Source organism: Giraffa tippelskirchi, chromosome 11 (assembly GCF_054371585.1).
Source record: "Giraffa tippelskirchi isolate mGirTip1 chromosome 11, T2T-mGirTip1v1.2.pri, whole genome shotgun sequence".
NCBI classification, from domain to species: domain Eukaryota; kingdom Metazoa; phylum Chordata; class Mammalia; order Artiodactyla; family Giraffidae; genus Giraffa; species Giraffa tippelskirchi.
This window is the reverse complement of record NC_137285.1, coordinates 83,604,447-83,626,556: the sequence shown is the minus strand read 5'-3', so window position 1 is coordinate 83,626,556 and position 22,110 is coordinate 83,604,447. Positions and strand designations below refer to the sequence as shown.

At 43.3% G+C, this 22,110-nt stretch overlaps 1 protein-coding gene across 1 annotated transcript in view; it reads right to left on the bottom strand.

Moving 5' to 3' along the window:
- Positions 1–20,712, bottom strand: part of MMP20 (matrix metallopeptidase 20) — a 59,694-nt gene extending 38,982 nt beyond the window's left edge. The window contains exons 1-6 of the mRNA XM_081545910.1: positions 20,587–20,712; positions 12,168–12,415; positions 7,964–8,112; positions 5,762–5,887; positions 4,823–4,984; positions 1,962–2,103 (exon numbers count right to left, since the gene is read on the bottom strand). Of these exons, the coding sequence (XP_081402036.1) occupies positions 1,962–2,103; positions 4,823–4,984; positions 5,762–5,887; positions 7,964–8,112; positions 12,168–12,415; positions 20,587–20,712 (953 nt within the window). The remainder of the gene's footprint in view (positions 1–1,961; positions 2,104–4,822; positions 4,985–5,761; positions 5,888–7,963; positions 8,113–12,167; positions 12,416–20,586) is intronic.
- Positions 20,713–22,110: the final 1,398 nt, after the last annotated feature.

Below are 22,110 nucleotides of genomic sequence, written 5' to 3'. Positions count from 1 at the left end.
CAATGGTTGGAGCTTTCATTAATTTGTTTTTACCAGTGATAGAAAATAATAAAACTATCCAAAACACTGACATCTGTCCAGGTGTTATTACCCACACCAACTATTCTCGTGAAGCAGATGGCTGTCTTCTCTACTTCAAGCCATTTAGGCCTAGTAATAGTTACTATTGGTATTAGTCAATCATACTTAGCATTCCTTCATGTCTGCACATCTGCATTTTAAAAATCCATATTATTTATATGCTCTGGGTCTATTCTTCATAACTATAAACAAGACATCTTTCAAATGGGCAGCTTATTTAAAGCCTTACTCTTTATTTCAACCTCACTTACTATCAGAAGCCTACAGCTCATAGATAGGCCTTCCCTTAAAGGATTTTTCTCCAAAGATTGAATTATCAAAATTGCTAACACATTGTATACTAATGCCTGCACCTGATTAATAAGACTCACTGCCACTTTCTTAACAGCTGCCCAAAGTATTCAAATTCTTTTTCTTCATGTGTCTAGGAGAACCTCATTTTTTGACTCTAATTTTAATAAATGAAAATAATCCTCTCCTAATTGATTCTATTAAACATCTTTTAATCAGAAGCATTTTCACTAGAATTTTTACTTCCAACAAGATTACTCCAACAACCATTGACACGTAACTCTGCCCTACTCCCTAAAATGAGCAGCTTCGCTATAAACCTCTCAGGTTTTATTCTAGTACTTGAATTTAACTTTATAACCCCAAACTTAAAATGTAATTCCCCTTTGTGTGCTAGTCGCTCAGAAGTATATGACTCTTAGGAACCCCATAGACAGTAGCCCACCAGGCTTCTCTGTTCATGGGATTCTCCAGGCAAGAATACTGGAGTGGGTTGCCATCCCCTTCTCTAGGGGATCTTCCTGACCCAGGGATCAAACCCAGATTGCCTGCATTGTAGATTTCAAAACAAAAAGTTTTAATTTTCTCCTTTTTCCTTATTACACTAATGTTAAACACATCTATTTAATTTCTATGAGTAATCTCCATAACAATAAAAATGCTGAAAAATAAAGATCAACCACCAACTACCACTAATCATAGCTATATCTGCAGCTACTCCTATAGTATCTTCACTAAAAATCCAGCATCTCCAGTATCATAAATTACTCAGTCTCCTATGCCATTAAAGTCAAATACCAATGCTATCTCATTGTTTTGTATAACTCACATAACTACTGAAACTTCTATTTATAAGCCCTAAAGAAACAGTTCTAAAATGACAATAATAGAAACTCAAACCTCAGGGTATTCTTTTAGTAGCTATAGCTGTAGGCTGACAAGAAGTCACCAACATTCCCTTTCTTTCTGTGCTTTCTGACAACTGACAGTTGAAAAGCCAAGAGGCCTTGAGAAACAGGGGTTTAGGAAGAATACTAAGTTTAGAACTCTCCACCCATCTGTCTATGCACCTGATTATCCATCTGTGAATCCATCCATCCATGCAACAACCTATCTGTCCGTCTTTCCATCTACCCAACCCTCATTAACAAATATTTATTGAGAATATACTATGGGCTCTCGGTAGGGATACAGAGGTGAATAAAGTAGAAATCAGATAAATCTGGGCTGATGGTATAACTGTCACTTAATACAACTGTGTTACCTTGTATAGTTTTGTGTTCTCTTGAGCTTCTGTCTTCATCTGTAAATTTGGGATTCTAACTCAGCTTCACAGTGAAAAGGATTATAAGAAATACGGGACTTATATGGAAAAGAGCGGAGTGGCAAGAGCATCGTAGGTACGCCACAAACAGTAGTTTTGGCGATTTTGTGTCTCCCCAAAGACTCCTGCCTCGCATCCGACTGTCACACAGGACAGCACTTCTGCGCAATCGTCACCCACGACGGCAACCAGGTCCTCTCCGACAATCTGTGCCTGGGCATGCGGCCGCGGCCTGGTGAGAGCTGGGGGCACGCGTCAGGCTTACCGGTCCCTGAAGAGCAGGAGCTCCTTCCCCAGCATCGTCACGGCATCGAAGGATAAGTTGGAGTCACAGAGGTCGGGGATGGACGGGTTATGAGGGGGGCCGTGGGGCGCGGCGGGCTTCCCTGGGAATGCTCTCCGAGGTCCTAGGATTCAAAGTGACTTGGTCAAAATGGTACCAGGAATGCAGTCTGTACACTTCTGCGCCAGGGACCCACTTCCATTGCATATTACAGGGTCACAAACAGCGTGGCTGTCGATGTCCTGAGGACCTGGGGCTGAATCCTGGCTTCATTAGTTGCTGACTCCTACGATGGTGGTTCAGTCGCTAAGTCGTGTCTGACTATGGACTGTGTAGCCTGCTAAGCTCCTCGGTTCATGGGATTTTCCAGGCAAGAGTACTGGAGTGGATTGCCATTTCCTTCTCCAGGGGATCTTTCCGACCCAGGAATCGAACCCAGGTCACCTGCATTGCAGGCAGATTCTTTACTGACTGAGCTACGAGGGAAGACTCATGTGAACAGATGAATAATTCAACCTCTCTAAGCCTCTGTTTCCTCATAGTAAAATGGGGGAAGGCAATAAAGGTACCTACCTCAGAAGGTTTCTGTGAGAATTAAATAATGTCTGAAAAGCAGTTAGTGGAGTGTTTGACACATAACAAAAGTTCCAAAAAATGGCTGCTATTATTTTATTATTATGCAAATTTCTTTGATAGTTATGGGTGTTTCAAATTAGTAGTCTATTTTGAAAATTTCCTCTGTGTTTTTTTTTTTTTGGTTATTAAGTACTCTTGTTCCCTTTCCTGTGTGTTTTATTCTTATTTTTGAACAGCTTCTGGGTCCTGCCCTGTGCATAAGCCTTTTCTTCAGTGTCCAGGAGAGGCTGAGCAAATTCTCGGGGCCCTGAAGCACCATGGGGGTGTTTACCATTTAAAGACACCTTCTGGTAGACCCTCTTGGAACACAGGACCCGGCCCTTAGGGGAAATGCTGGTGAGTTTTCATCTCCTGTTCTGTTCCTGAGGACTGTCTGCCAACTACAGAGGAGTGAGCTGGGGCTGCCTAAGCCACTGCTCCCGGCCAGTCCCTCTGCTGAATCGAGTCTTGGTACCATAGCTGGGGATCAGGGAAGGAGTGAGGCCAGGGGGTGAGGTGGGTAAGACCCGGGTGGAGGAGGGTCAGCAATAGGATGAAGATCAGAGGTTGGGGTGAGGCTTTGGGAAAAGATCAGAAAGTGGAAACTGGTCAGATCAGAAACACGCTGCCATTTTTTGAACACTTACCAACCCTGCCAGCACTCTGCTGAAGCTCAGGGTGGTAAGGCGGTCAGCAGTAGGTGAGGCTTGTGCTTCTTGGCGATATAAAACCATGTTTCTGTATTTTGTTCACTTGCAGAGAAACGGCCTTGTCAAAATATAAACTTCATCTCCCGGCTGAAGAACAGTGGCTGTTGGAATGGTGGTGGCTCTCCAGGGCACAAAGACCCATGAAGGGTAGGCACAGATCTGGAGTGGGTTCTTCTTGGGGGCCACAGGAGAAGGGCATGCCTACCCACTCCGGTATTCTCATCTGGAGAATTCCGTGGACAGAGGCTGCAGTCCATGGGGTCACAAAGAGTCGGACATGACTCAGTGACAGCACTCGTTCCTTGATGGCCGCAGGAAGGGTTTTACACTGGAGCCCTAGCTTGTTATATGGAGAGATTCGCAGGATTTTTTTTTTTTTTCCTCTGTCACTCAAGAGAGAAGCAGAACTGGCATATACCCCACTCTGAAGGGAACCAGCTGGCTGAACACTTCTTGGGGTGAAATTTGTCTTTTAAGTGCCTCAGGTGAAATCTGACTGTAGCTGTGTGTACCTACGTCTAAACAACAGATGGACTGGCTGGATCTGGGAAGGCAGGAGGAGCTGGGTTCTGGCCCCTTTCTAGGCTGAGAGGAAGGAGAGGAGTGCCTACAAGTAAATGCTGAATGACCAGGTTCTGAGGCTTACGGGAAAGGCAGCTTCCTAGATTCTTCAGCTTTTTACCCATCAAACAACAAACAAAATGTCAAGGTCTAGTGATGTTTCAAGATTTCTTCTCATGGATTAATGGACTTGTCTTTCTGTTAAGGAGAATGGGATATAGAGTTCCTAAAAATCCTTTATCACCTTTAAAAGAATGCTAACATTTCAGATAATTTTGGATATTTGGGGATAGTTACTGTCTTTGAGCCTCAGCTTTCTCAACTATAAAATGCAGAAAACATTTTACATCCCACAGGCTGGTGATGAGGATGGTATGTGATGATTCATATCAACATGATTTGTAAACTGCAGATCGGCTATATGACTAAACGGTACAGTTATTACCGTCGTCATTACTATTTTTAGGAAGATAAAGTCCATTCCCTTCTCCAGAGGATCTTCCTGATCCACAGATCAAACCTGGATCTCCCACATTGCAGGCAGATTCTTTACTGTCTGAGCCACCAGGGAAGCCCTGAGATAAGGTCACTTATTTGCAAATGGATATATGAATGGATATATGAACTATATATATATGAACTATAAAAAAATCCATCCTCTTCCAATATCTAACCCCTGATCAACACTCAAAATACACACAAATGATTGCATTTTCTATGGCCATCAAGGGACCAATATGCTCTGGAGGAAAGATGTAAATTTTAAATATTCATCTTAAAAAAGAAAGCAATACTCATATATGGTAAATAAGTTCTTCCTAAGAGGGGATAGTTGGCGCTGTGGTTTCTAGCTTAATCTTCACCTATGCAGATTAATGCCTGGCAGATACACTTTGCCGTGAGACCAAATGCCTGTCACTTTCAGGGTCTGTAGTCAAAAAAGTGTAGCGATTGTACCGTACAGGGCCTGGATCCCTTTCACGTCATCCTTGGGGAGATGGAATCCATAGGGATTCTGATACTTATAAGTTGGATACATCAGTGCTGACGGGTCTGTGGAATGGGCCAGGCCCAGTGCATGGCCAAATTCATGAGCAGCAACGGTGAATAAATTGAAACCTAGATGATATGAGAGAGGAAAAGACAGCATCAGCACAGAGTTTTATTTTCACTATTTCCTGTCTTTACAGGAGAATTTATGCCAAATCATGGTTTATTTATTTTCTTTTCAGAACTGGGTTACTTTAATGTTGGTAGTGGCACTTAGCTTTGCTGACTTTAGTCTAGTTCTTCCCCCCTTGGCTAGGAGGGGCTTGGGGTGGGGGACGATGGAAATGTAAACCCATTTATTTTGTTCATGGTCAATGGTGCTCCGTAAAGAAGGGCTTTAGCACTAACAGTGGCAGTAATACCTAGATTTAGTCCACGCATACTTTACTGGTTCCCTGTCTGCTCTCTTTTATCCACCCGTGTTTCACACTGGAGATTTCCAGATGACATGCATGATGTTCTAGAAATTTTAACCCATCCCCTTTGTACTTCTCAGTGAAGTACTAATTCTTCTCAGGTCATTTCTGAACGTAGCCTATTTCCAAGTACAAGTAAGAAACAAAAAATACTACGTAGTTGAAGCAAACTACTGCTGTGTGTTGAGTAGGGGATTGCTGTTTCTTGAGATTATACCCTGTGAACCAGAGATCAGACAAATCTACAGCACAATGGAGGGTGGAGCTTTTCCCTTATGGTGTTCCCTTTTGGATTTTTGGCTTACTTGTTTTTCCTAGCCAGCCCCCCTACTTAAAGGGTGGCTTGGGACGTTGAACCTCAAGGTTTCATGATGGAGGCCCAGAAGAAGATACAATATTTTCCAGGTTATGGTGAATTGTGCATATATACCATTCGTTCCCATAGTCCACTTCTCAGCATTGTCGAAATGTGTATCTCCTCCCAGGCCTTCTCCAGGTGCAAATGCATGGGCTAGAGTCCCTCGAGGCCCATCGAATGGATAGGAATCCCCATGGTCTAGACATATGGGGAGAAATGCCAACAAGATTTAGTCCTTCTTGCAAATTTTGAGGGGTACATAATATCACAGGGAATGGACAACTTTTTGAATAGCATTGACATTTCTCATACAAATAGATTTACTTTTCAAAATTCATTTTTTATAAGAGGAATCTCACATGCCAATGAGTGATCTAGTAAAATAATAAAAGTGAAATTTTGTAAGATAGTAAGCATTAAAAATAAAAAAAAAATGTTCTTTTGTTATTGTATTTGTTGCAATGTTTATTAATTGGCACAAGGCCTACTGTAGACTATGACCATGCTGCAGATTACAAAAGGAGAAAGGCAGATGGTTATTCAGCCACCATCTTGTCCACTCACTGGACTGTGAACATGTTGGTAAATTGCTTTCAACATATTATTTACAGGGTGGCAGTGAGGGAGGGACAAATTAGGAGTTTGGGATTAACATATATACATTCCTATGTATAAAATAGGTAACTGAGAATGAACTACTGTATAGCACGGGGAAGTATACTCAACATTTTTGAGTATAGTATAGTATAATAACCTATAAGGGAAAAAAATCTGAAAAAGAACATATATATAATTGAATTACTTTGCTGTACAACTAAAACTAACACAACATTGTATATCAAGTATATGTCAAAAAATATAAAATTGCTAACAAAAAACAAAACAAAAATATGATCTGGCTAAGAAAATGATAGTAAATTGGACAAGCGTGCGCTTTCTGTTTGTATAGCCCAATATAATTTAAGGATGTGTCAAAAAAAGAAAGAAAATTTCTCTGTAATTTTGTTATACTTTCACGCATTAAACTCCTGAAAGCAACAGAAGTGTTTATAAAATTACAACTTTCAAATCTTAATATGCTTTGTTTTAGTATCTATATTTACTTAAAAGTGCATTACAAAATAATATAAAAGGAAGAAGAATAAAATGAGGGATATTATAGAATACATTTCACGGATTTTCAGGATTTTGGTGAGAATACCTTGCTTTATTTAAAACCAAAAAAAAAACGAAGCTCTGGTGTGCCATTCCCCAAGTTTCAGGGCAGTGTTGTTTAATCAGGGTACATGCCCTGAGGTCCTGGTTAAACGGCAGTAGAGTGCCCAGTCCACTTGTTTTAGGGAACAGAGCCCCAGCTTGAACAATCAAGAGAGAGCCAGATGTTAACTCCGTCACCCCCAAGCTGCCCCAAGCCACACTGCCCTGCCCCTTCCCTGGGGGTTGCCTTGACCCTGCGGGAGAGCCGAGACCCACCGTGGGCCAGTCACAGTCACACCAGGGCCATCTCTTAAGGGATCCAGCTCAGGACTTGCTTGATCCTCTCTCCCAGCTTCTACGCATGTCTCTCCCCAGTGACATCAGATTAAAATTAAGATAAAGACTTTAAAGAGGACACTTAGAAAGGTTATCCGTGGAGGGAAAGAGGCGGGGATACTCACCTTGACTCTGAGAAAGCTGAGAGGGAAAGGACTTACATGGCCTTTCCTTCATTTACTACTAGACCCGTTTCTCTGAAACAGGGGCGAGTGAGCGATGGGGTGTGCAGGCTGGAGGCAGGCCTGGCAACTCCACCAACAGGCGTCTGCTAGTGTGAACCAGGAAGGAGCGACAGCCGCCCCCCTAACCGCCGCTGCCTGGGAAAGCCGTCAGGACCCCTGTGGGATTCACCCCACCCCCAGAGAGAATTCAGAGGGGGCAGACCCTCGGCTAATATGAAGGGGAGTGATGGACACCATCATGGGGACGGCATGAGGTCAGAGGGCTGCCCAGCCACATAGAAGCTAAATCTGACAGAACTTGTCCCTGACGGGGCAATGCCACGGCGAAAATGGATTATGCCGGGTCCGTTCTGTAGATCAGTTGTGTGGAGAACTCCCCTGGCTCTGTTTTCTGACTAGATAAAGACTGTGACTTTGCCATGATCTCGGCCTCTGCCCTTCACGGCTCTGAGAAGAAGGAGCATGCTGGTCACATGGATTAAACATTGTATGGGGAAAAGTGCTGAAACATTTTTCCTCTGGAGTAATAGACAAAACCCAGGAAGCACCACAGTACCTCCAGTTTCAAAAGAGATCATAATGTCTGCTTCCCCTGCATTGACTCTGACAAAGTTCAGAGGGACGGCGCTGCTCCAGGCCCGCAGGGCCATCTCCATGGCTTTGTCCACTTCCGCAGGAGTCATGGAAGGGGTGTACTTGGATATTCTGTCAATACAGAAGCAACACATTTTCCTTTTAACAAGTGCTCCTAAGTGAAGAAAGTGAGAGTTACGTCAAGTTCATATTGAAAATAAAAATAGTGAACATAAATCTACAGTTTAGAGATTTTTCTCCAAAATAATAATTCTTATTTCGCTTTCATCTTTATTACATTACTGAAACATGCTAACATAAGAAAAAGGAAGGGGTGAAATGAAAAATTTGAGATTTCTCATGCTGAAACAGTTTGACTTTTGTTGTTATTATACATCACTAACTGGAAAGAGTAATACCTGTGTAACTTTATGAGTAGCTAGAAGTCCGTTTTTCCTGAAGCGGCTTTAACTGATAAGGGATCTTTTTCCCATAAAGGGACCAAAATTTTTCAATTGAAAAAAGTAAAGACAAAGAGTTTTGAGGTTTTGCAAATTCTTATTCAAAGACAAGAAGGTTTTCCCCAGGGCCACGGGAGAATGTTTTTTCTTAAAATAATGCACATTTTAAAAGAGGAAGTGCTAGCTTGTCACAAGGATGCACACTTGGGCTGAAAAAGGCTCAAGTCTTTCTTTCATCAGGTCCTGCTCTGACAATGACATTGGAAGGCATAAAAGTATAGAGTATTTTGGATACAGTGGGTAGAGACAGTTGGTGTTTTTCTAGGATGTGCCACTCTGGAACCCAGGGGCTGGGGATTCTAAGCTGCCATAAAGGAAGGGCAGAAGAAAGGAACTGCACCCTGGGTACCTTGGGCTCAGGTGGAATAACAGGGGCAGAGTTAGAAGTGAATTCTGAAAATGCCCACCTTGAGAGCCAGACACATAGTCTACCTTCTCGGGGTCCTAGCCCTGGCCCTTGCACATAGTAGGTGCTTAGCAAACACTTGCTAAATGAATGAACTAATGAATAAAGGCTAGTGCTTTTTAGGGCCTACTCAGTTGTTCTCAAAGTTTAGGACCTGTGATAACAACTCAGAAAGCTTGTTAAACACACAAGCGCAATCAAGAAATCTGCATTTTAATAAGTGTCCCAGGCTATTCTGATGCAGGTGGTGCAGTCTCAGCCAGAAATCAACAGTGGTTGTCCCGGAGGCCCCAGAGGAAGGGACCATGTCCCACAGAGAGGAAAGGAAATAGCTAAACCGGCAACTGCAAGGGAAGGAATAAGATCTCTCACTCTAGGAACTTAGTCCAAGAGGAGGGAGCTAGAGCGTCCAGAGGGGGAACCAGGACTCTTAAAGGGACCATTTAGTGTTTTCCGAATTTGTTACTCCCACTGCATAATATGAATCTGTGATTTATCATGGCTCTGCATAGTTAGCATCCCCTAATTCCCTCATATTGTAGATAAGTTATCCCTCCCCACATAGCGGCCTGTGTGTGCTGGGATGGAGAAAACAGCGATGGAGAAGGGATGGGCCAGAAAGGAAGAGTACGTGGACAGAGGTCCTCGCCCAGAGGGTCTGGAGACCGAGACAGCCGCAGTGATGACAGATGACGTTCTGGGAACACACGCAAAGGGCTGGACCCGGTTCCAGGCCCTTTTCTATGTGGTACGCCTGCTAACCCTCACAGCCACCTTCAGAGGCAATAGTATCACTCTGTGTTTCATGACTAGTCAGGAACTGAGCCCAGTTCTTTCTGGCTTCAAAGTGTATTCATATAAGCACTAGGCTGTATTTTATCTTCGTCAGTCTTCTGCGAGCTAAGTCACTTCAGTCGTGTCCAACTCTGTGCAACCCCATGGACTGTAGCCCGCCAGGCTCCTCTGTCCATGGGATTCTCCAGGCAAGAATCCTGGAGTGGGGTGCCATGCCCTCCTCCAGGGGATCCTCCTGACCCAGGGATTGAACCCCCATCTCTTACGTCTACCTGCTTTGTTTGGAGGGTTCTTTACCACTGCCACCACCTTGGAAGCCCTTTCAGTCCTATGTGTGTGTGTTGTTGCTCAGTCCTGTCCGACTCTTTGTGACCCGACGAACTGTAGTCTGCCAGGCTTCTCTGTCCATGGAATTCTCCAGAACACTGGAGTGGATTGCCGTTCCCTTCCTCCAAGGGATCTTCCCGACTCAGGGATTGAACCCTGGTCTCCTGCATCGCAGGCAGATTCTTTACCGTTTGAGCTCTAGGGAAGTCCTTTCAGTCCTCTGGGCTATGTTAAAAGAAGTTATTCTGAGATCCAGTAGCTACACAGAATGTTAAGGTAGTCTCTAGTTCCTTTTTTTTGGAGAATGGGAGGAGAAGGCGAGTTGTTCAGGAGGAAGTGGATGGTCAGTGTGGGGTGTGTTGAGGGGTTTTGGGGACTGCCCAAAGAATATTACCACAAGAATACTATACTTCAAATCCCAAGTTAGCTTGATCTGTCTCCTTGTCTTTGCTGTGCATAATCACCGACTATGGCTTCCCAGGTGGCGCTAGTGGTCAAGAACCCACCAGCCAATGCAGGAGACATAAGAGAAGAGGGTTTGACCCCTGGGTTGAGAAGATCCCCCTGGAGAAGGGTGTGGCAACCAGTATTCTTGCCTGGAGAATCTCATGGATAGAAGAATCTGGCGGGCTACAGTCCATGGGGTTGCAAGGAGTCAGAAAGGACTGAAGTCATTTAGCACGAATGTAATCACAAACGACTGTGCTCGGAAATGTTTAAGAAATGTTTACACAGTTTAGGAAATGTTTAGGAATGTTTACACAGTTTAGGAAATGATGGGAAGGACTTCATGAGTTTATACAAAAATTTCCTCTCTTACCTCGTAATCTCGTGGGTGCTCAGTTTCTTAAAGGTGTTTTTTTTTTTCCCCCAAGAAAGCTCTTTGAGGCGTTCTTGCACTGAAGCAGAGACTAATAGCTGTATCCAGAGTGCCACCTTATGGATTCAAAGGCTCATAGCAACTCACAAGAGGCCTAGGGGAATCATCTGATCTCGGCTTGGGTTTGGGCCCTCAGCTGATCACAAGGAGTCAGCGGGGTGCGAGGACAGTCTAACAGCTGGCTCTACAGCCAGCCCCCTCCCCTCGCAGGGTTTGGTGATTGCCGTATTGGAAACACTCTTCGCTAGGGCTCATTTCAGCTACCAGCCTGCCACCAGCGAACGTCAAGTTGGGACGAGATGAGCCGCAGCAGGTCATTTCCATCACACAGATAAGAGCTGTAACTCACCTCCCGAACATCGGTAACAGCAAAATGTACTATAGTAATTAGGAAGCACCACGGTCGGTCTATCGGAGGGGGACCGAGCGGGGAAGGAAGCCAGCACTGGCCCCGCCAGTGGAGACAGGCTGCGGGGCTGGAGTTCAGGCCGAAGACACCGAAGCACAGCGCGGGGCCGGTTCTGATTGGGCGAGTCCCCTTGGGCAATGCACAATCCTTGCTCCCCGGGCGGCAGGAAGAAATGGGAGGATGGCGGGGCGGGTGCCGGGCTCACGGGTGGGGGCGGAGGAGGACGAGGCGGGAACAGGGAGCCGGGGGCGGCCAGCTCCGCTCGGCCTTCGGGTCAGGCGCGGATGTCACGGGCCACCCCTGGGTGACCTGGTTGCTCATCCACGCGCGGCCACAGTTCTCTGCTTAGACTTGTGGTTTCACATCTCTCACCCGGAGCTGCGGCTATTTGCATGTGTTTCTCCCCAAAAGGCGAGGGAAAATGATATATTTACCTTTTATCTCCAGAACTGAATGCCTATGGCAGACATTTAATAAATGGCCAATAAATTACTTTTGGAATTAATAACAATTAATTTACTAGGTGAGCTTTACTTCTAGTTTAGAAGGTTGTTGGTACCATCAGGTTATTAATCTTAGACAAGGTTCTTTTTCTTTATGGAAAAAAGTGTTGTCTCTAAACTGGTAAAATTGTCATACCTAAAGCGGCTGGTCATTACGACAATCTTGAGGTCATGTTTTCTAGTGAATTCTCCCTTGTCTAAAGAGCAGACCAAAAAAGTTCTCATTCTCTCTTATGATTGGGACGAGTCATGATTTTTATACACATCAGAAGGAACATATTTTTAAAAGAAAAGAAGGAGAGAGAGGCTATTTCTCTCTGAATCTGGAAAGTCTCGATCTCATTACCTGTATGTCAAAGTATTTTTTTTCCATTTGGGTTCACCTGGGAAGACGCGATAGTCGGCCACGTCGGGAACTCCGCAGCGAGGCGTCTTGATCACGTCCATGGTAGCCCGGTCCAGCTTCCCAGTGACTCGGAGGCCGAAGAACGCCTGCAGCTCCTTAATCTTTTTAACCGTGGAATTATCTCCTCTTGCAGCCATCTCCCCAATCTGGGGCCCTCCTTTCTTTGTGTAATACTTGTCAAGGTACGCCTGAAACAGAGAGGCAGGCTGAGGTCTACAGCACAAACTCTAAGTAACACTCGCGCTCAGGTTAAGACAGGACAGTATTCTTGTTATGCTGAGGACAGTGTGCACAGCATTTGCCACTTTTGAAAATAAAATTAGATATATTTGCATAGATAAAGCTTAGATAGATAAGTCCAAGTTATTAACAACAATTATCTTTGGGAGGTGGGATTTTAGATTTTTTTTATTTGCATGCATTTTATGCTTTTTCCCTGGTGGCTCAGAGGTTAAAGCGTCTGCTTCCAATGCGGGAGACCTGGGTTCGATCCCTGGGTCGGGAAGATCCCCTGGAGAAGGAAATGGCAAACCACTCCAGTGTTCTTGCCTGGAGAATCCCATGGACGGAGGAGCCTGGCAGGCTACAGTCCACGGGGTCGCAAAGAGTCGGACACGACTGAGCGACTTTCCTTTCCTTTCCTATGCTTTTTCTGCAATGAACAGCTATCTTAAGAGAAAAAAAAATTAGAAAGAAAATAGTGTGAACATTTTCCCCACAGCCCATTTATTTGCACTGAAGTCTTTACCAATTTGCAAAATAAAGACTATCCTATTTCTCTGTAAGCAAATATTAGTGTCACCTTTTCATTACACATTAAGCAAGATCAGTATGTTCTTAACTCTGTGAGGCCTTATAGCACGGTCTCTCACTTTATGTGAAAGCAGTAGGTGTCAATATGTTTACTGGCTGAGACTTTTAAATAATTCAGGTGTGTTCGATATGTGGGGTGTTTTTCAAGCGGCAGGTTTTCTAGGACTGACTCTTTGTCCCGTGAAGCAAATATTAGAAAATTAGTCATAAACATAATGTTTTCATTTGCATTTAAAGGCTTAAAACCCCTAATATATCACTCAAAACACTCTGTATGACTTTTTGGGTGAAGTGAATAACATAGTCATGCAAATGCAGATATAGTGCCTGCTGTTGTCCTAGGAATTTCATCCACGCAACTTGTTTCAGGAAAACAGAAAGCAGTTAAAGATTTATATCTATATTTTATTATACATAAAAAATGTTTATATTTGTATGTTATAAGGTGTTTATTGTATATAAATAATATTATTTGTATATCATATGAACTATATTCATAAACCATGTATTTTATTATATTCTATATAAATCATGTGTATTATTAATTTCTGTTAAATATATTTATTTATAAATAATAAAATATTGGATGTAATATTAATATCTAACAATAGGGAATGTGTTAGATACATTATTATATATCGATATGAAGTAATACTGCTAAGTCGCTTCAGTCGTGTTCGACTCTGTGCGACCCCATAGACGGCAACCCACCAGGCTCTGCTGTCCCTGGGATTTGCCAGGCAAGAACACTGGAGTGGGTTGCCATTTTCTTCTCCAATGCATGAAAGGTAAAAGTGAAAGTGAAGTAGCTCAGTCATGTCTGACTCTTAGCAACCCCATGGACTGTAGCCTACCAGGCTCCTCCATCCATGGGATTTTCCAGGCAAGAGTACTGGAGTGAGGTGCCATTGCCTTCTCCAATGAAGTAATACTAGGCCTCTGCTAATATCACATTTTTGAAAAATATTTAGTATTTGGCATGTATAATAATTCAATACAATGGCGATACACTGAGAAAAGCAGAAGTGAAACCTTTAAACAGATTGTAATCACAATTTCACACATAAGCCAAGTCATATAATGTTTATGTATTATGTTCATGTTTATTATATCTGTATGTTAATATATCAATAATAATGTTAGCATGTATATTAACATTTAAAGTTAACACACTAATCAATGCATTGGTAATTAGCACATATATAATTTATTAATATAGTGAACATCAGTAACATAAATAATGGAAGGAAATACATCTGAATATTAATCTTGCTTATCTCCGGGTTGTAAAATTATGGGTTATAATTTGTCTTTATCCTTTCCTATATCCCAAAGATTTCTGGTATCAACGTAAGCTGTAATTGTTAAGCAAAAAGTGAAAAGGAGTAAGACTCACTTGTTTAGACAAGGTGCTCTGTGTCCTTACTGTGGGGTCAACCAACCCTTAGTCCTTGGCTTGCTTGTGAGCAGACCTCACTTCCCTGGTGGTTGTTCTTTTTAAAAATCTTAGTGAGATGAGAACCCAAGAGGAGAAAAAGGGTGAGGGAGCCCTGAAACCCAGGAGAGGTGCCCTGAAACAGAGGTGTGACTATTTGCTTTCATTTCTATGTCTCATTAAGCTGTCTTATACATGCATTTTATGTTTCTGATTCTTTTGGCAAGATGACGTTGATTCTCTGAGCTATTCTGTTTCCTCAAGCGGATGCTGTAGTCATACAAAGCTCATAGCAAGTCTAAATTACACTCTTCAGAGGTGAACTCTGTGTGGACCTCTGTGCTCTATATCTTCTGAGGCTGTTTAGAGTTCAAATAGTTTGTTTCCTTCTTAGATTATGTGTTACAGTTATACTCTAAACTCTAATTTTGATTTCACAAAATATGGTCCCATAAGAAGATGCTTAATATGCATTAAGTGAAAAGAGATTTATCACTATTATTATTATAGTACAAGCCATGTTTGTAAATAGAAATGTGTGCGCATGAATTCACACAGATATACAGTGATAAACTAGGATGAGGTGAAGAAGTGGGTAGGGGTTGCCAAAAACTCAGTGATACAGAAAAATAATATTAAATGCAATATTTTTGGAAAAAAATTTAAATTAAGGCAAAACAAATCCATGGTGGAAAAAAGTATTAAAATTTTAAATAAAGATAGGATCCAACTTTCAGCAGTCCTTCGTCCTAGTCCCAGCCCTGAGTCATAGAAAGTAGTTCGAGAAATATAGACTAAGGGATTAACAGTGCTTTTATGTTGGTGATGGAATTAAGAATAATACTTTTAAAATCATGTATGTTTTATATATGTGGGCTTCCCTTGTGGCTCAGTTGGTAAAGAATCCGCCCACAATGCCGGAGACCTGGGTTTGATCCCTGGGTTGGAAAGATTCCTGGAGAAGGGATAGGCTACCCACTCCAATATTCTTGGGCTTCCCTGTGGCTCAGCTGGTAAAGAATCCCCCCGCAATTCAGGAGATCTGGGTTTGATCCCTGGGTTGGGAAGATCCCCTGGAGAAGAGAAGGGCTACTCACTCCGGTATTCTGGCCTGGAGAATTCCATGGACTATACAGTCCATGGGGTCGCAAAGAGTTGGACATGACTGAGCAACTTTCACTCACTTTGTTATGAGCATAAAAAATTTTTGCAATAAAATGGTTCTTCTTCAAAATGCCCATAAGATGCTAGACCTGCAGCTCAAGAAGTTTAAGGCTAGTGATAGTAAATAGTATGCAAACCATCTTCAATGAAGTAAAGGTAAAATCAGAAACGATTTCTACTTAGAGCACCAGGCCTGGCTGCTGTGGTGACCGGGTGAGCGGCTCCCCGCTGGGTGCTCCCGCGGGACGTGGCTCTTATACGAGGGAGCTCTGGCCACCGTGCACACAGCCCACGGCCTTCTCATCACTCCCACCCGGGGGGCTCATGGTCCTTCCTGCTGGGCGTGATGATACCTTCACAGCTATGGCCGTGGCCTGACCCAGTTCCAGACGCAGAATAGATGTTCAATTACCATTTGAGCTCTTATTCTTTGGGCAAAATATAGCAAATATGCTTCCTTGAAGAATTATGAGATGTTCCGAGGTACAGAGAGGCCAAATTTTTCTATGTACTTTATTGCTAAAATTACTGACGAGGTTTTAGCATGCTTTCCAGAGTCTAAATGTTCAGTTAGGCACAAAGATGCACACCTTGAACTGTGCGTTCCATTCTAATGCTTGCATGCTGTTGGCTCAGCACTTGGTTGTGGGGTCAGCTGGGTCAAGGATTTCAGGCCTCACCAGCACCGTCCTACGTGCTCTCCACCCTCCTCGTCCCCACCGGTAAAACCACAGGAGCCTGTCGCTGGTGTTTGGGTGATCCTCTTTCCAGAAATTAGAATAGCAGAGGCCCAGAGAGCAGGGCCAGAAGCTCGTATGCCGCCCAGCTCTTACTGAGTGTGCTTTCCGCATGTCCCTCCTGGGAGAAACGAGCTTAAAGCTCAGATTTAAGTGCTCCTCAAGAGAAGGTGAAGTTCAAGATTCGATTTGTTCAACATTTCTTTCTGTTTTGGCAAAGTCACAGAAATGCAACTGTGTGAATTTTCAGCTGTGTGATAAATCCTAGATTCTAAAAAGTGTGGGCAATTCCTGTAATTTCTTTTAGTATCAGTTTTCTCATCTGTAAGATGGTGTTGGTGTCTATCCTTCCCACACCAAGCTGAGGATCCAATGAGATGCTCAGTGTGAAAATGCTTTGAAATGTATCAAGAGACCTTAACACGTTCATACCCTTTTACTCATTAATTCCACTTCTGGAAATCTATCCTGAAAAAGTAATCCTTTAAATTAAGCTGATGTGCAAAGATGCTCACAGAAATCTTATTCATATGGAAATATTCCATGTGTCCAACTAAATAAATGGAACAAATTATAGCTGACTTATTTTCTGAAATATTGTCACTTTTAAACATGATGTTTATGAACATATAAACATCAAAATTTTATTATGATATAATAATAAAAAAGGAAGGGACCAAAATTTGACTATAATGACAATTTAAAAATATCTTTATGCACAGAAAGTAAAAGGGTAGTAAAGGCGCCTGAATTTAACAATTTGTATTTGGAAGGTTTTTATTTTTATTTTCTTTAATTTTAAGTTGATAATAATGTGATAATAAAAGCTTCTATTATTTTAAGGACAACTTAATAGCCTGTATTAAATGTCGTATTGATATTACTATGTAAAAACAAACAAACAATAGGCTAAATCTCTGGACGATGAGACTAATTATTTCATCATTTTCCAAGCCTTTGTGATAATTAGCCAATAAAAATTGAAAAGATACAAGTGGGCATGAAATAAATCAATTAAAAGCCTATTTATCTTTGCAAGAATAGACTGGCGTGTTCCTGGGTGGAGGAAGAAGTGAACAGCACTTGGAAACATTTCCCGCCTGGAGTTCCCAGGCACAGGAAACCGTTTGCCGTCTCTTGGTGGGCGATCGAGAGAGAAGCGAGAGGGTGGAGGTGCTTAGCCCGGCCTGGGGCCCCAGGCCCCGGTGTGTGCTGGCCTGACTCTGGACTCTGCGGTGTCCTCCTGACATTCTGGCCTGCTGCCCCAGGCTGCTGCACCCGCTCTTTCCTCTGCCTGGACAGCTCTGTCTCCAGATCTTCACGCGACCGAGAAGTTCGGGTCCACATATTTCTTCATAGGGTTCAGGTTCATTACAAATATCCCTTCCTCAGAGAAGCCTTTCTGGACTACTCAGGTGAGAATACCACCCCCCCCCCGCCCCCCCAGGGCCCCAGTAACTATCATTGTGGTAAATTTATGTTTTAACATCATGGACACTTACTGATTGCCTGGTTTGTCTCCTCCCAGCTCTTCCCACTCCTCTGTCACCCCCATGTCAGTGCTGGAAGAACAGGAACTTTACTTGTTTTGTTCACTGATGTCTCTCCAGTGCTGAGGACACACCCTGGCACATAGCACATAGTAAGTGAAAGGGTGAAAGTGAAAGTTGCTCAGTTGTGTCCGACTCTTTGCGACCCCATGGACTATACAGTCCATGGAGTTCTCCAGGACAGAACACTGGAGCAGGTAGCCTTTCCCTTCTCCAGGAGATCTTCCCAGCCCAGGGGTCAAACCTGGGTCTCCAGCATTACAGGCAGATTCTTTACCGGCTGAGCCACCAGGGAAGCCCAAGAATACTGGAGTGGGTAGCCTATCCCTTCTCCAGCAGATCTTCCCGACCCAGGAATCGAACCGGGGTCTCCTGCATTGCAGGCAGATTCTTTTACCAGCTGAGCTATCAGGGAAGCCATTCAATAAATAATTGCTAAATGAATAAACTTAAGCTGTTTTATGAAATAAGTCTATTTTCATGTTTTTTGATTTGTTGTATTGTTGCATGAGTTGTTAGCTATTTCTTTAAACTATAAGGTGGGACAGTAATTCTTTCTAGTCATTGGGATGCACTTGGGAGGTTTGCCTAGATCATACCAGCCTGCTGAAGAGGGATACCCTTTCCTGCCTGGAGCTGATGGCTAGGACCACTGCAGGCAGGAGAAGACCTGTTTGCCAGGTGTCAACAAGTTTCCTTGATCCTTGGTTGAAGGTCTTTCAAAGCATGTTGTAAGGGAGACTGAAGGAGGCTGACTTGCTTTGGAGGGGAGGGATAAGGGGTCACTGTGAAAGTGACAGTGTTAGTTGCTCAGTCGTTTCTGACTCTTTGCGACCCCATGGACTGTAGCCCTCCAGGCTCCTCCAGGCAAGAATACTGGAGTGGGTTGCCATTCCCTTCTCCGGGGGATCTTCCCCACCCAGGGATCCAACCCAGGTCTCCCACAATGCAGGCAGATTCTTTACCATCTGAGTCCCAGGGAAGACCCAGGGGGTCACTAGAGACCCCTAACATTCCAAGAACACCTAATTCTTTCCCAATACTCTTAGCAAGGATGAATTTCTTCCAAGGCTTGCTGGCCTTATTTCTGCATAGACCACTGTGAGGTCAGTTAACTGTTTTCTGAAAGGTCTGATAATTAATAGTTTCTGTGTCATCACGTGATTTCCACCATTGTAGTACAAAAGCAGTAGATGATTTGTAAATGAGGAAGAGTGGCCGGTTTGGGCCCAATGACCATAGTTTGTCTGAACCTGGACAAAACCATGATTTTCAGCCACCAGATCAGCATGATGCTCCTTCTGGAGGTCCCAAAGATTAGTGTCTGAATCAGAGTGGCATGAAACTGGGTAAGTGACAGTTACACTTCAGGAGGGAGGCAAAGCCTGGTGGCAAAATACGATTGGAAATAGACCCCGTTAGTATTCTGAGATATGCTATTTAGAATTTAGTTAGTCTGAAAGTGGTTTCAAGTTAAAAAAAAAGTTCAATTCAACAGGTCTGTACTCCACTGTGCTGTTTATATGGAGGGCTGATATTCTAAATGTTGAACAGCCGGTGGGCAGGGCGGCTGATCAGTTAGGAAGAGCAGCATGAGCCATCAGTAGGGACACGCGGTGTGTACAGAAGATCAGCTCTGCGAAGCAGCCCGTGAGCGTAGCCTGGCAGGTAGGAAGGCAGTCCCCATCAGGGCTGCAGTCACAAGGGTGCTGTCTTTGTGACAGATACACAAAACAGAGGCCCTGGTGCAAAAACGTCTCACTACACCCCTTTCACTAATGTTGGAAATTCCTCCATTGAAGATTTATTTCTTTAGGTTAAAGTTTGCCACCTTTCTTTTAAATGTAAAGAAAACAAAAGCAGAAAAATCCCTCCCACCCCCCCCCAAAAAAACCCCCAAAACACTTGGAAGAAAACATACATTGAATCACTTTGAGTCACTCTTAGTCTTTGAAGGAATTCTGGTATGCTGAATGAATTATTTGTATTAGATCCTTGCCAACAGTCAGTTGGGAGAGATTTTAAAAGAGAAAGGTACAGAAAGTGTAAGTAAATCAGGGACCTTGGGAATATGCTTTAGAGAGGAAAGACCTTGGCATGAGAAGTGGGTTGGCATCCAAGAAAAATTCGGTTCACTTCAAATTTTGATCAAGTTTGCCCTGAGTATAAGAGCCATTTTTCTGAAAAGTGAGCACAGGAAATCCTTCTGTTGTGACTGTTAGGAATCTTAGCACTAAATCTGCAACCCACCTCTACTGTGCAAATCTTACACTTTGTTTTTTATTTTTCTGCCCTCAGTTTCACTTCTATGTTGTTCCTCAAACACTTTTGTCTTTCTGTAATGCCTGTATTTTTGCAAGCCCCCTACTTCTTTTGTCTTTCTATAATGCCTGTATTTTTGCAAGCCCCCTCAAATTCTGTGTGCAGCAAAATACCTGGATAGATATTCATTCATTCATTTATGCAGTCTTGCAACACAGACACTCAGTGTGTACTAGATACCAGTCTCAGGTGTACAGGGAATCATATCCATCAGACTTCAGTGCGCTTAGAAGATGATTTCAAAACCATAACAGATTTTCCTGATTTTCTTATTATTATCCCCTTTGGATTTTCTGGGGCAGGAGGAGGAAGAGGGAATTGTGCAAAGATTCACAAACCTGTGCAAGGTGGTAGTTGTTCCTTGAGGTCCTGGGGGAGGCTGCAAATAGGGAGGGGGCTGCGGTGGAAAACTTCAGAGCGGTGACGAGGAGGACAGCAAGGCCAGATGCAGGGAGCACCTTCATCTCCTCTTGGCGGATTGGTAATTATAACAACCCTGGGGCACGCGAGACAGTGCATGTCTGCACTTCAACCCTGAGCTGCTTTTATAGAGTCAAACAGGTCTGGGCCCTCAGAGTAGGGATGATTCATGTCTCAAAAGGTAATTATACAGCTCCTTTCTCCCCTGATGACGGGGTAACCCAGTAGGACACAGGAGTCAGGGAAAGCTTCATTCTTTGCCATTTATCAAGTGGCAAAAGGAGGAAAAACAATCACTTTTAATGCAGTTTGTCAGCTATTAATAATTCCACGAATTGAAGTAAACATGATTAATCTGAACCCATCTCAGTTGAAACCTTTGGTAAGTCTCAGTTTGGGGCCTTGTCCATTCTACTTGCAGGAAAGGTAAATAAATAGAATATACTTGAATTTGTCCTCAGTAATTCTGGGCTCCCCACATGCTCACCCCAATCACCTTCTTCTGCATCCACTTGGACATTTCTCAGAAACGAATGCTGCTTATAATGACGGTGCTGGGACACGTAAGATCCTGAGTCATCAAGGAAACAGTACATTATTCTGTGCTGACTTAGGGTGCAAGGTACACTGGGAACTGTTAGAAAGCTTTTGAATAAGCGCAAGAGAGATGTTCTTCGTTAACTGAAACATTAAATTCCCCATTCTCTGTGCACTCTGGCTGACTAGAGTCATACTCTTGCTCCTGGCTCTGATTTAGATGGATCTTGACTTAAAGATAGCATGTAGAAATGGTGCAGAATCACTTTGGCATCAAATAGAGATTAAATTTCTTTTAAGATGCTTTCTAGCTGTGCGATTTTGGACAAGTTATATAGCCTCTGACCATCAGTTTGTTTTAATCTGCAAAAGACTAACTAATACTGTGTGCAAGCTCGTCGCATTGCAGGGGTAGCATAGTAGGAAGCACGATGTCTGTGGGCACCGCTTGCATTCAGTAGACCTGGGTTCGAGTGCTAGTTCTGACACTTGTCCATATGACTTTGAGCAGGTTACTTAATCTTTTTCAGCTATGTAATTTATCCTGAAAAAACGGGGGCAAAGGTGCCTACTTTGAAGAATTGTTATAAAGGAGTAAATCAGGTCGTAACAAAGCAGAGTGCTCAGTAGACATCAACTCTTACAAAATAATGTTCAATTTATCTTTTTACTTTGATACCAGGCACCAGGTAGGCTTTTAATTAATGTTTTTTCAAGAGATGTGCTGGTATGCAGTTGCTCAGTGGTATCTGACTCTTTGTGATGCCCTGGACAGCAGCATGCCAGGTCCCCTGTCTCCTGCAGCTTGCTCATACTCATGTCCATTGAGTCAATGATGGCGTCCAACCATCTCATCCTCTGCCACTCCCTTCTCCTCCTGCCCTCAATCTTTCCCAGGATCAGGG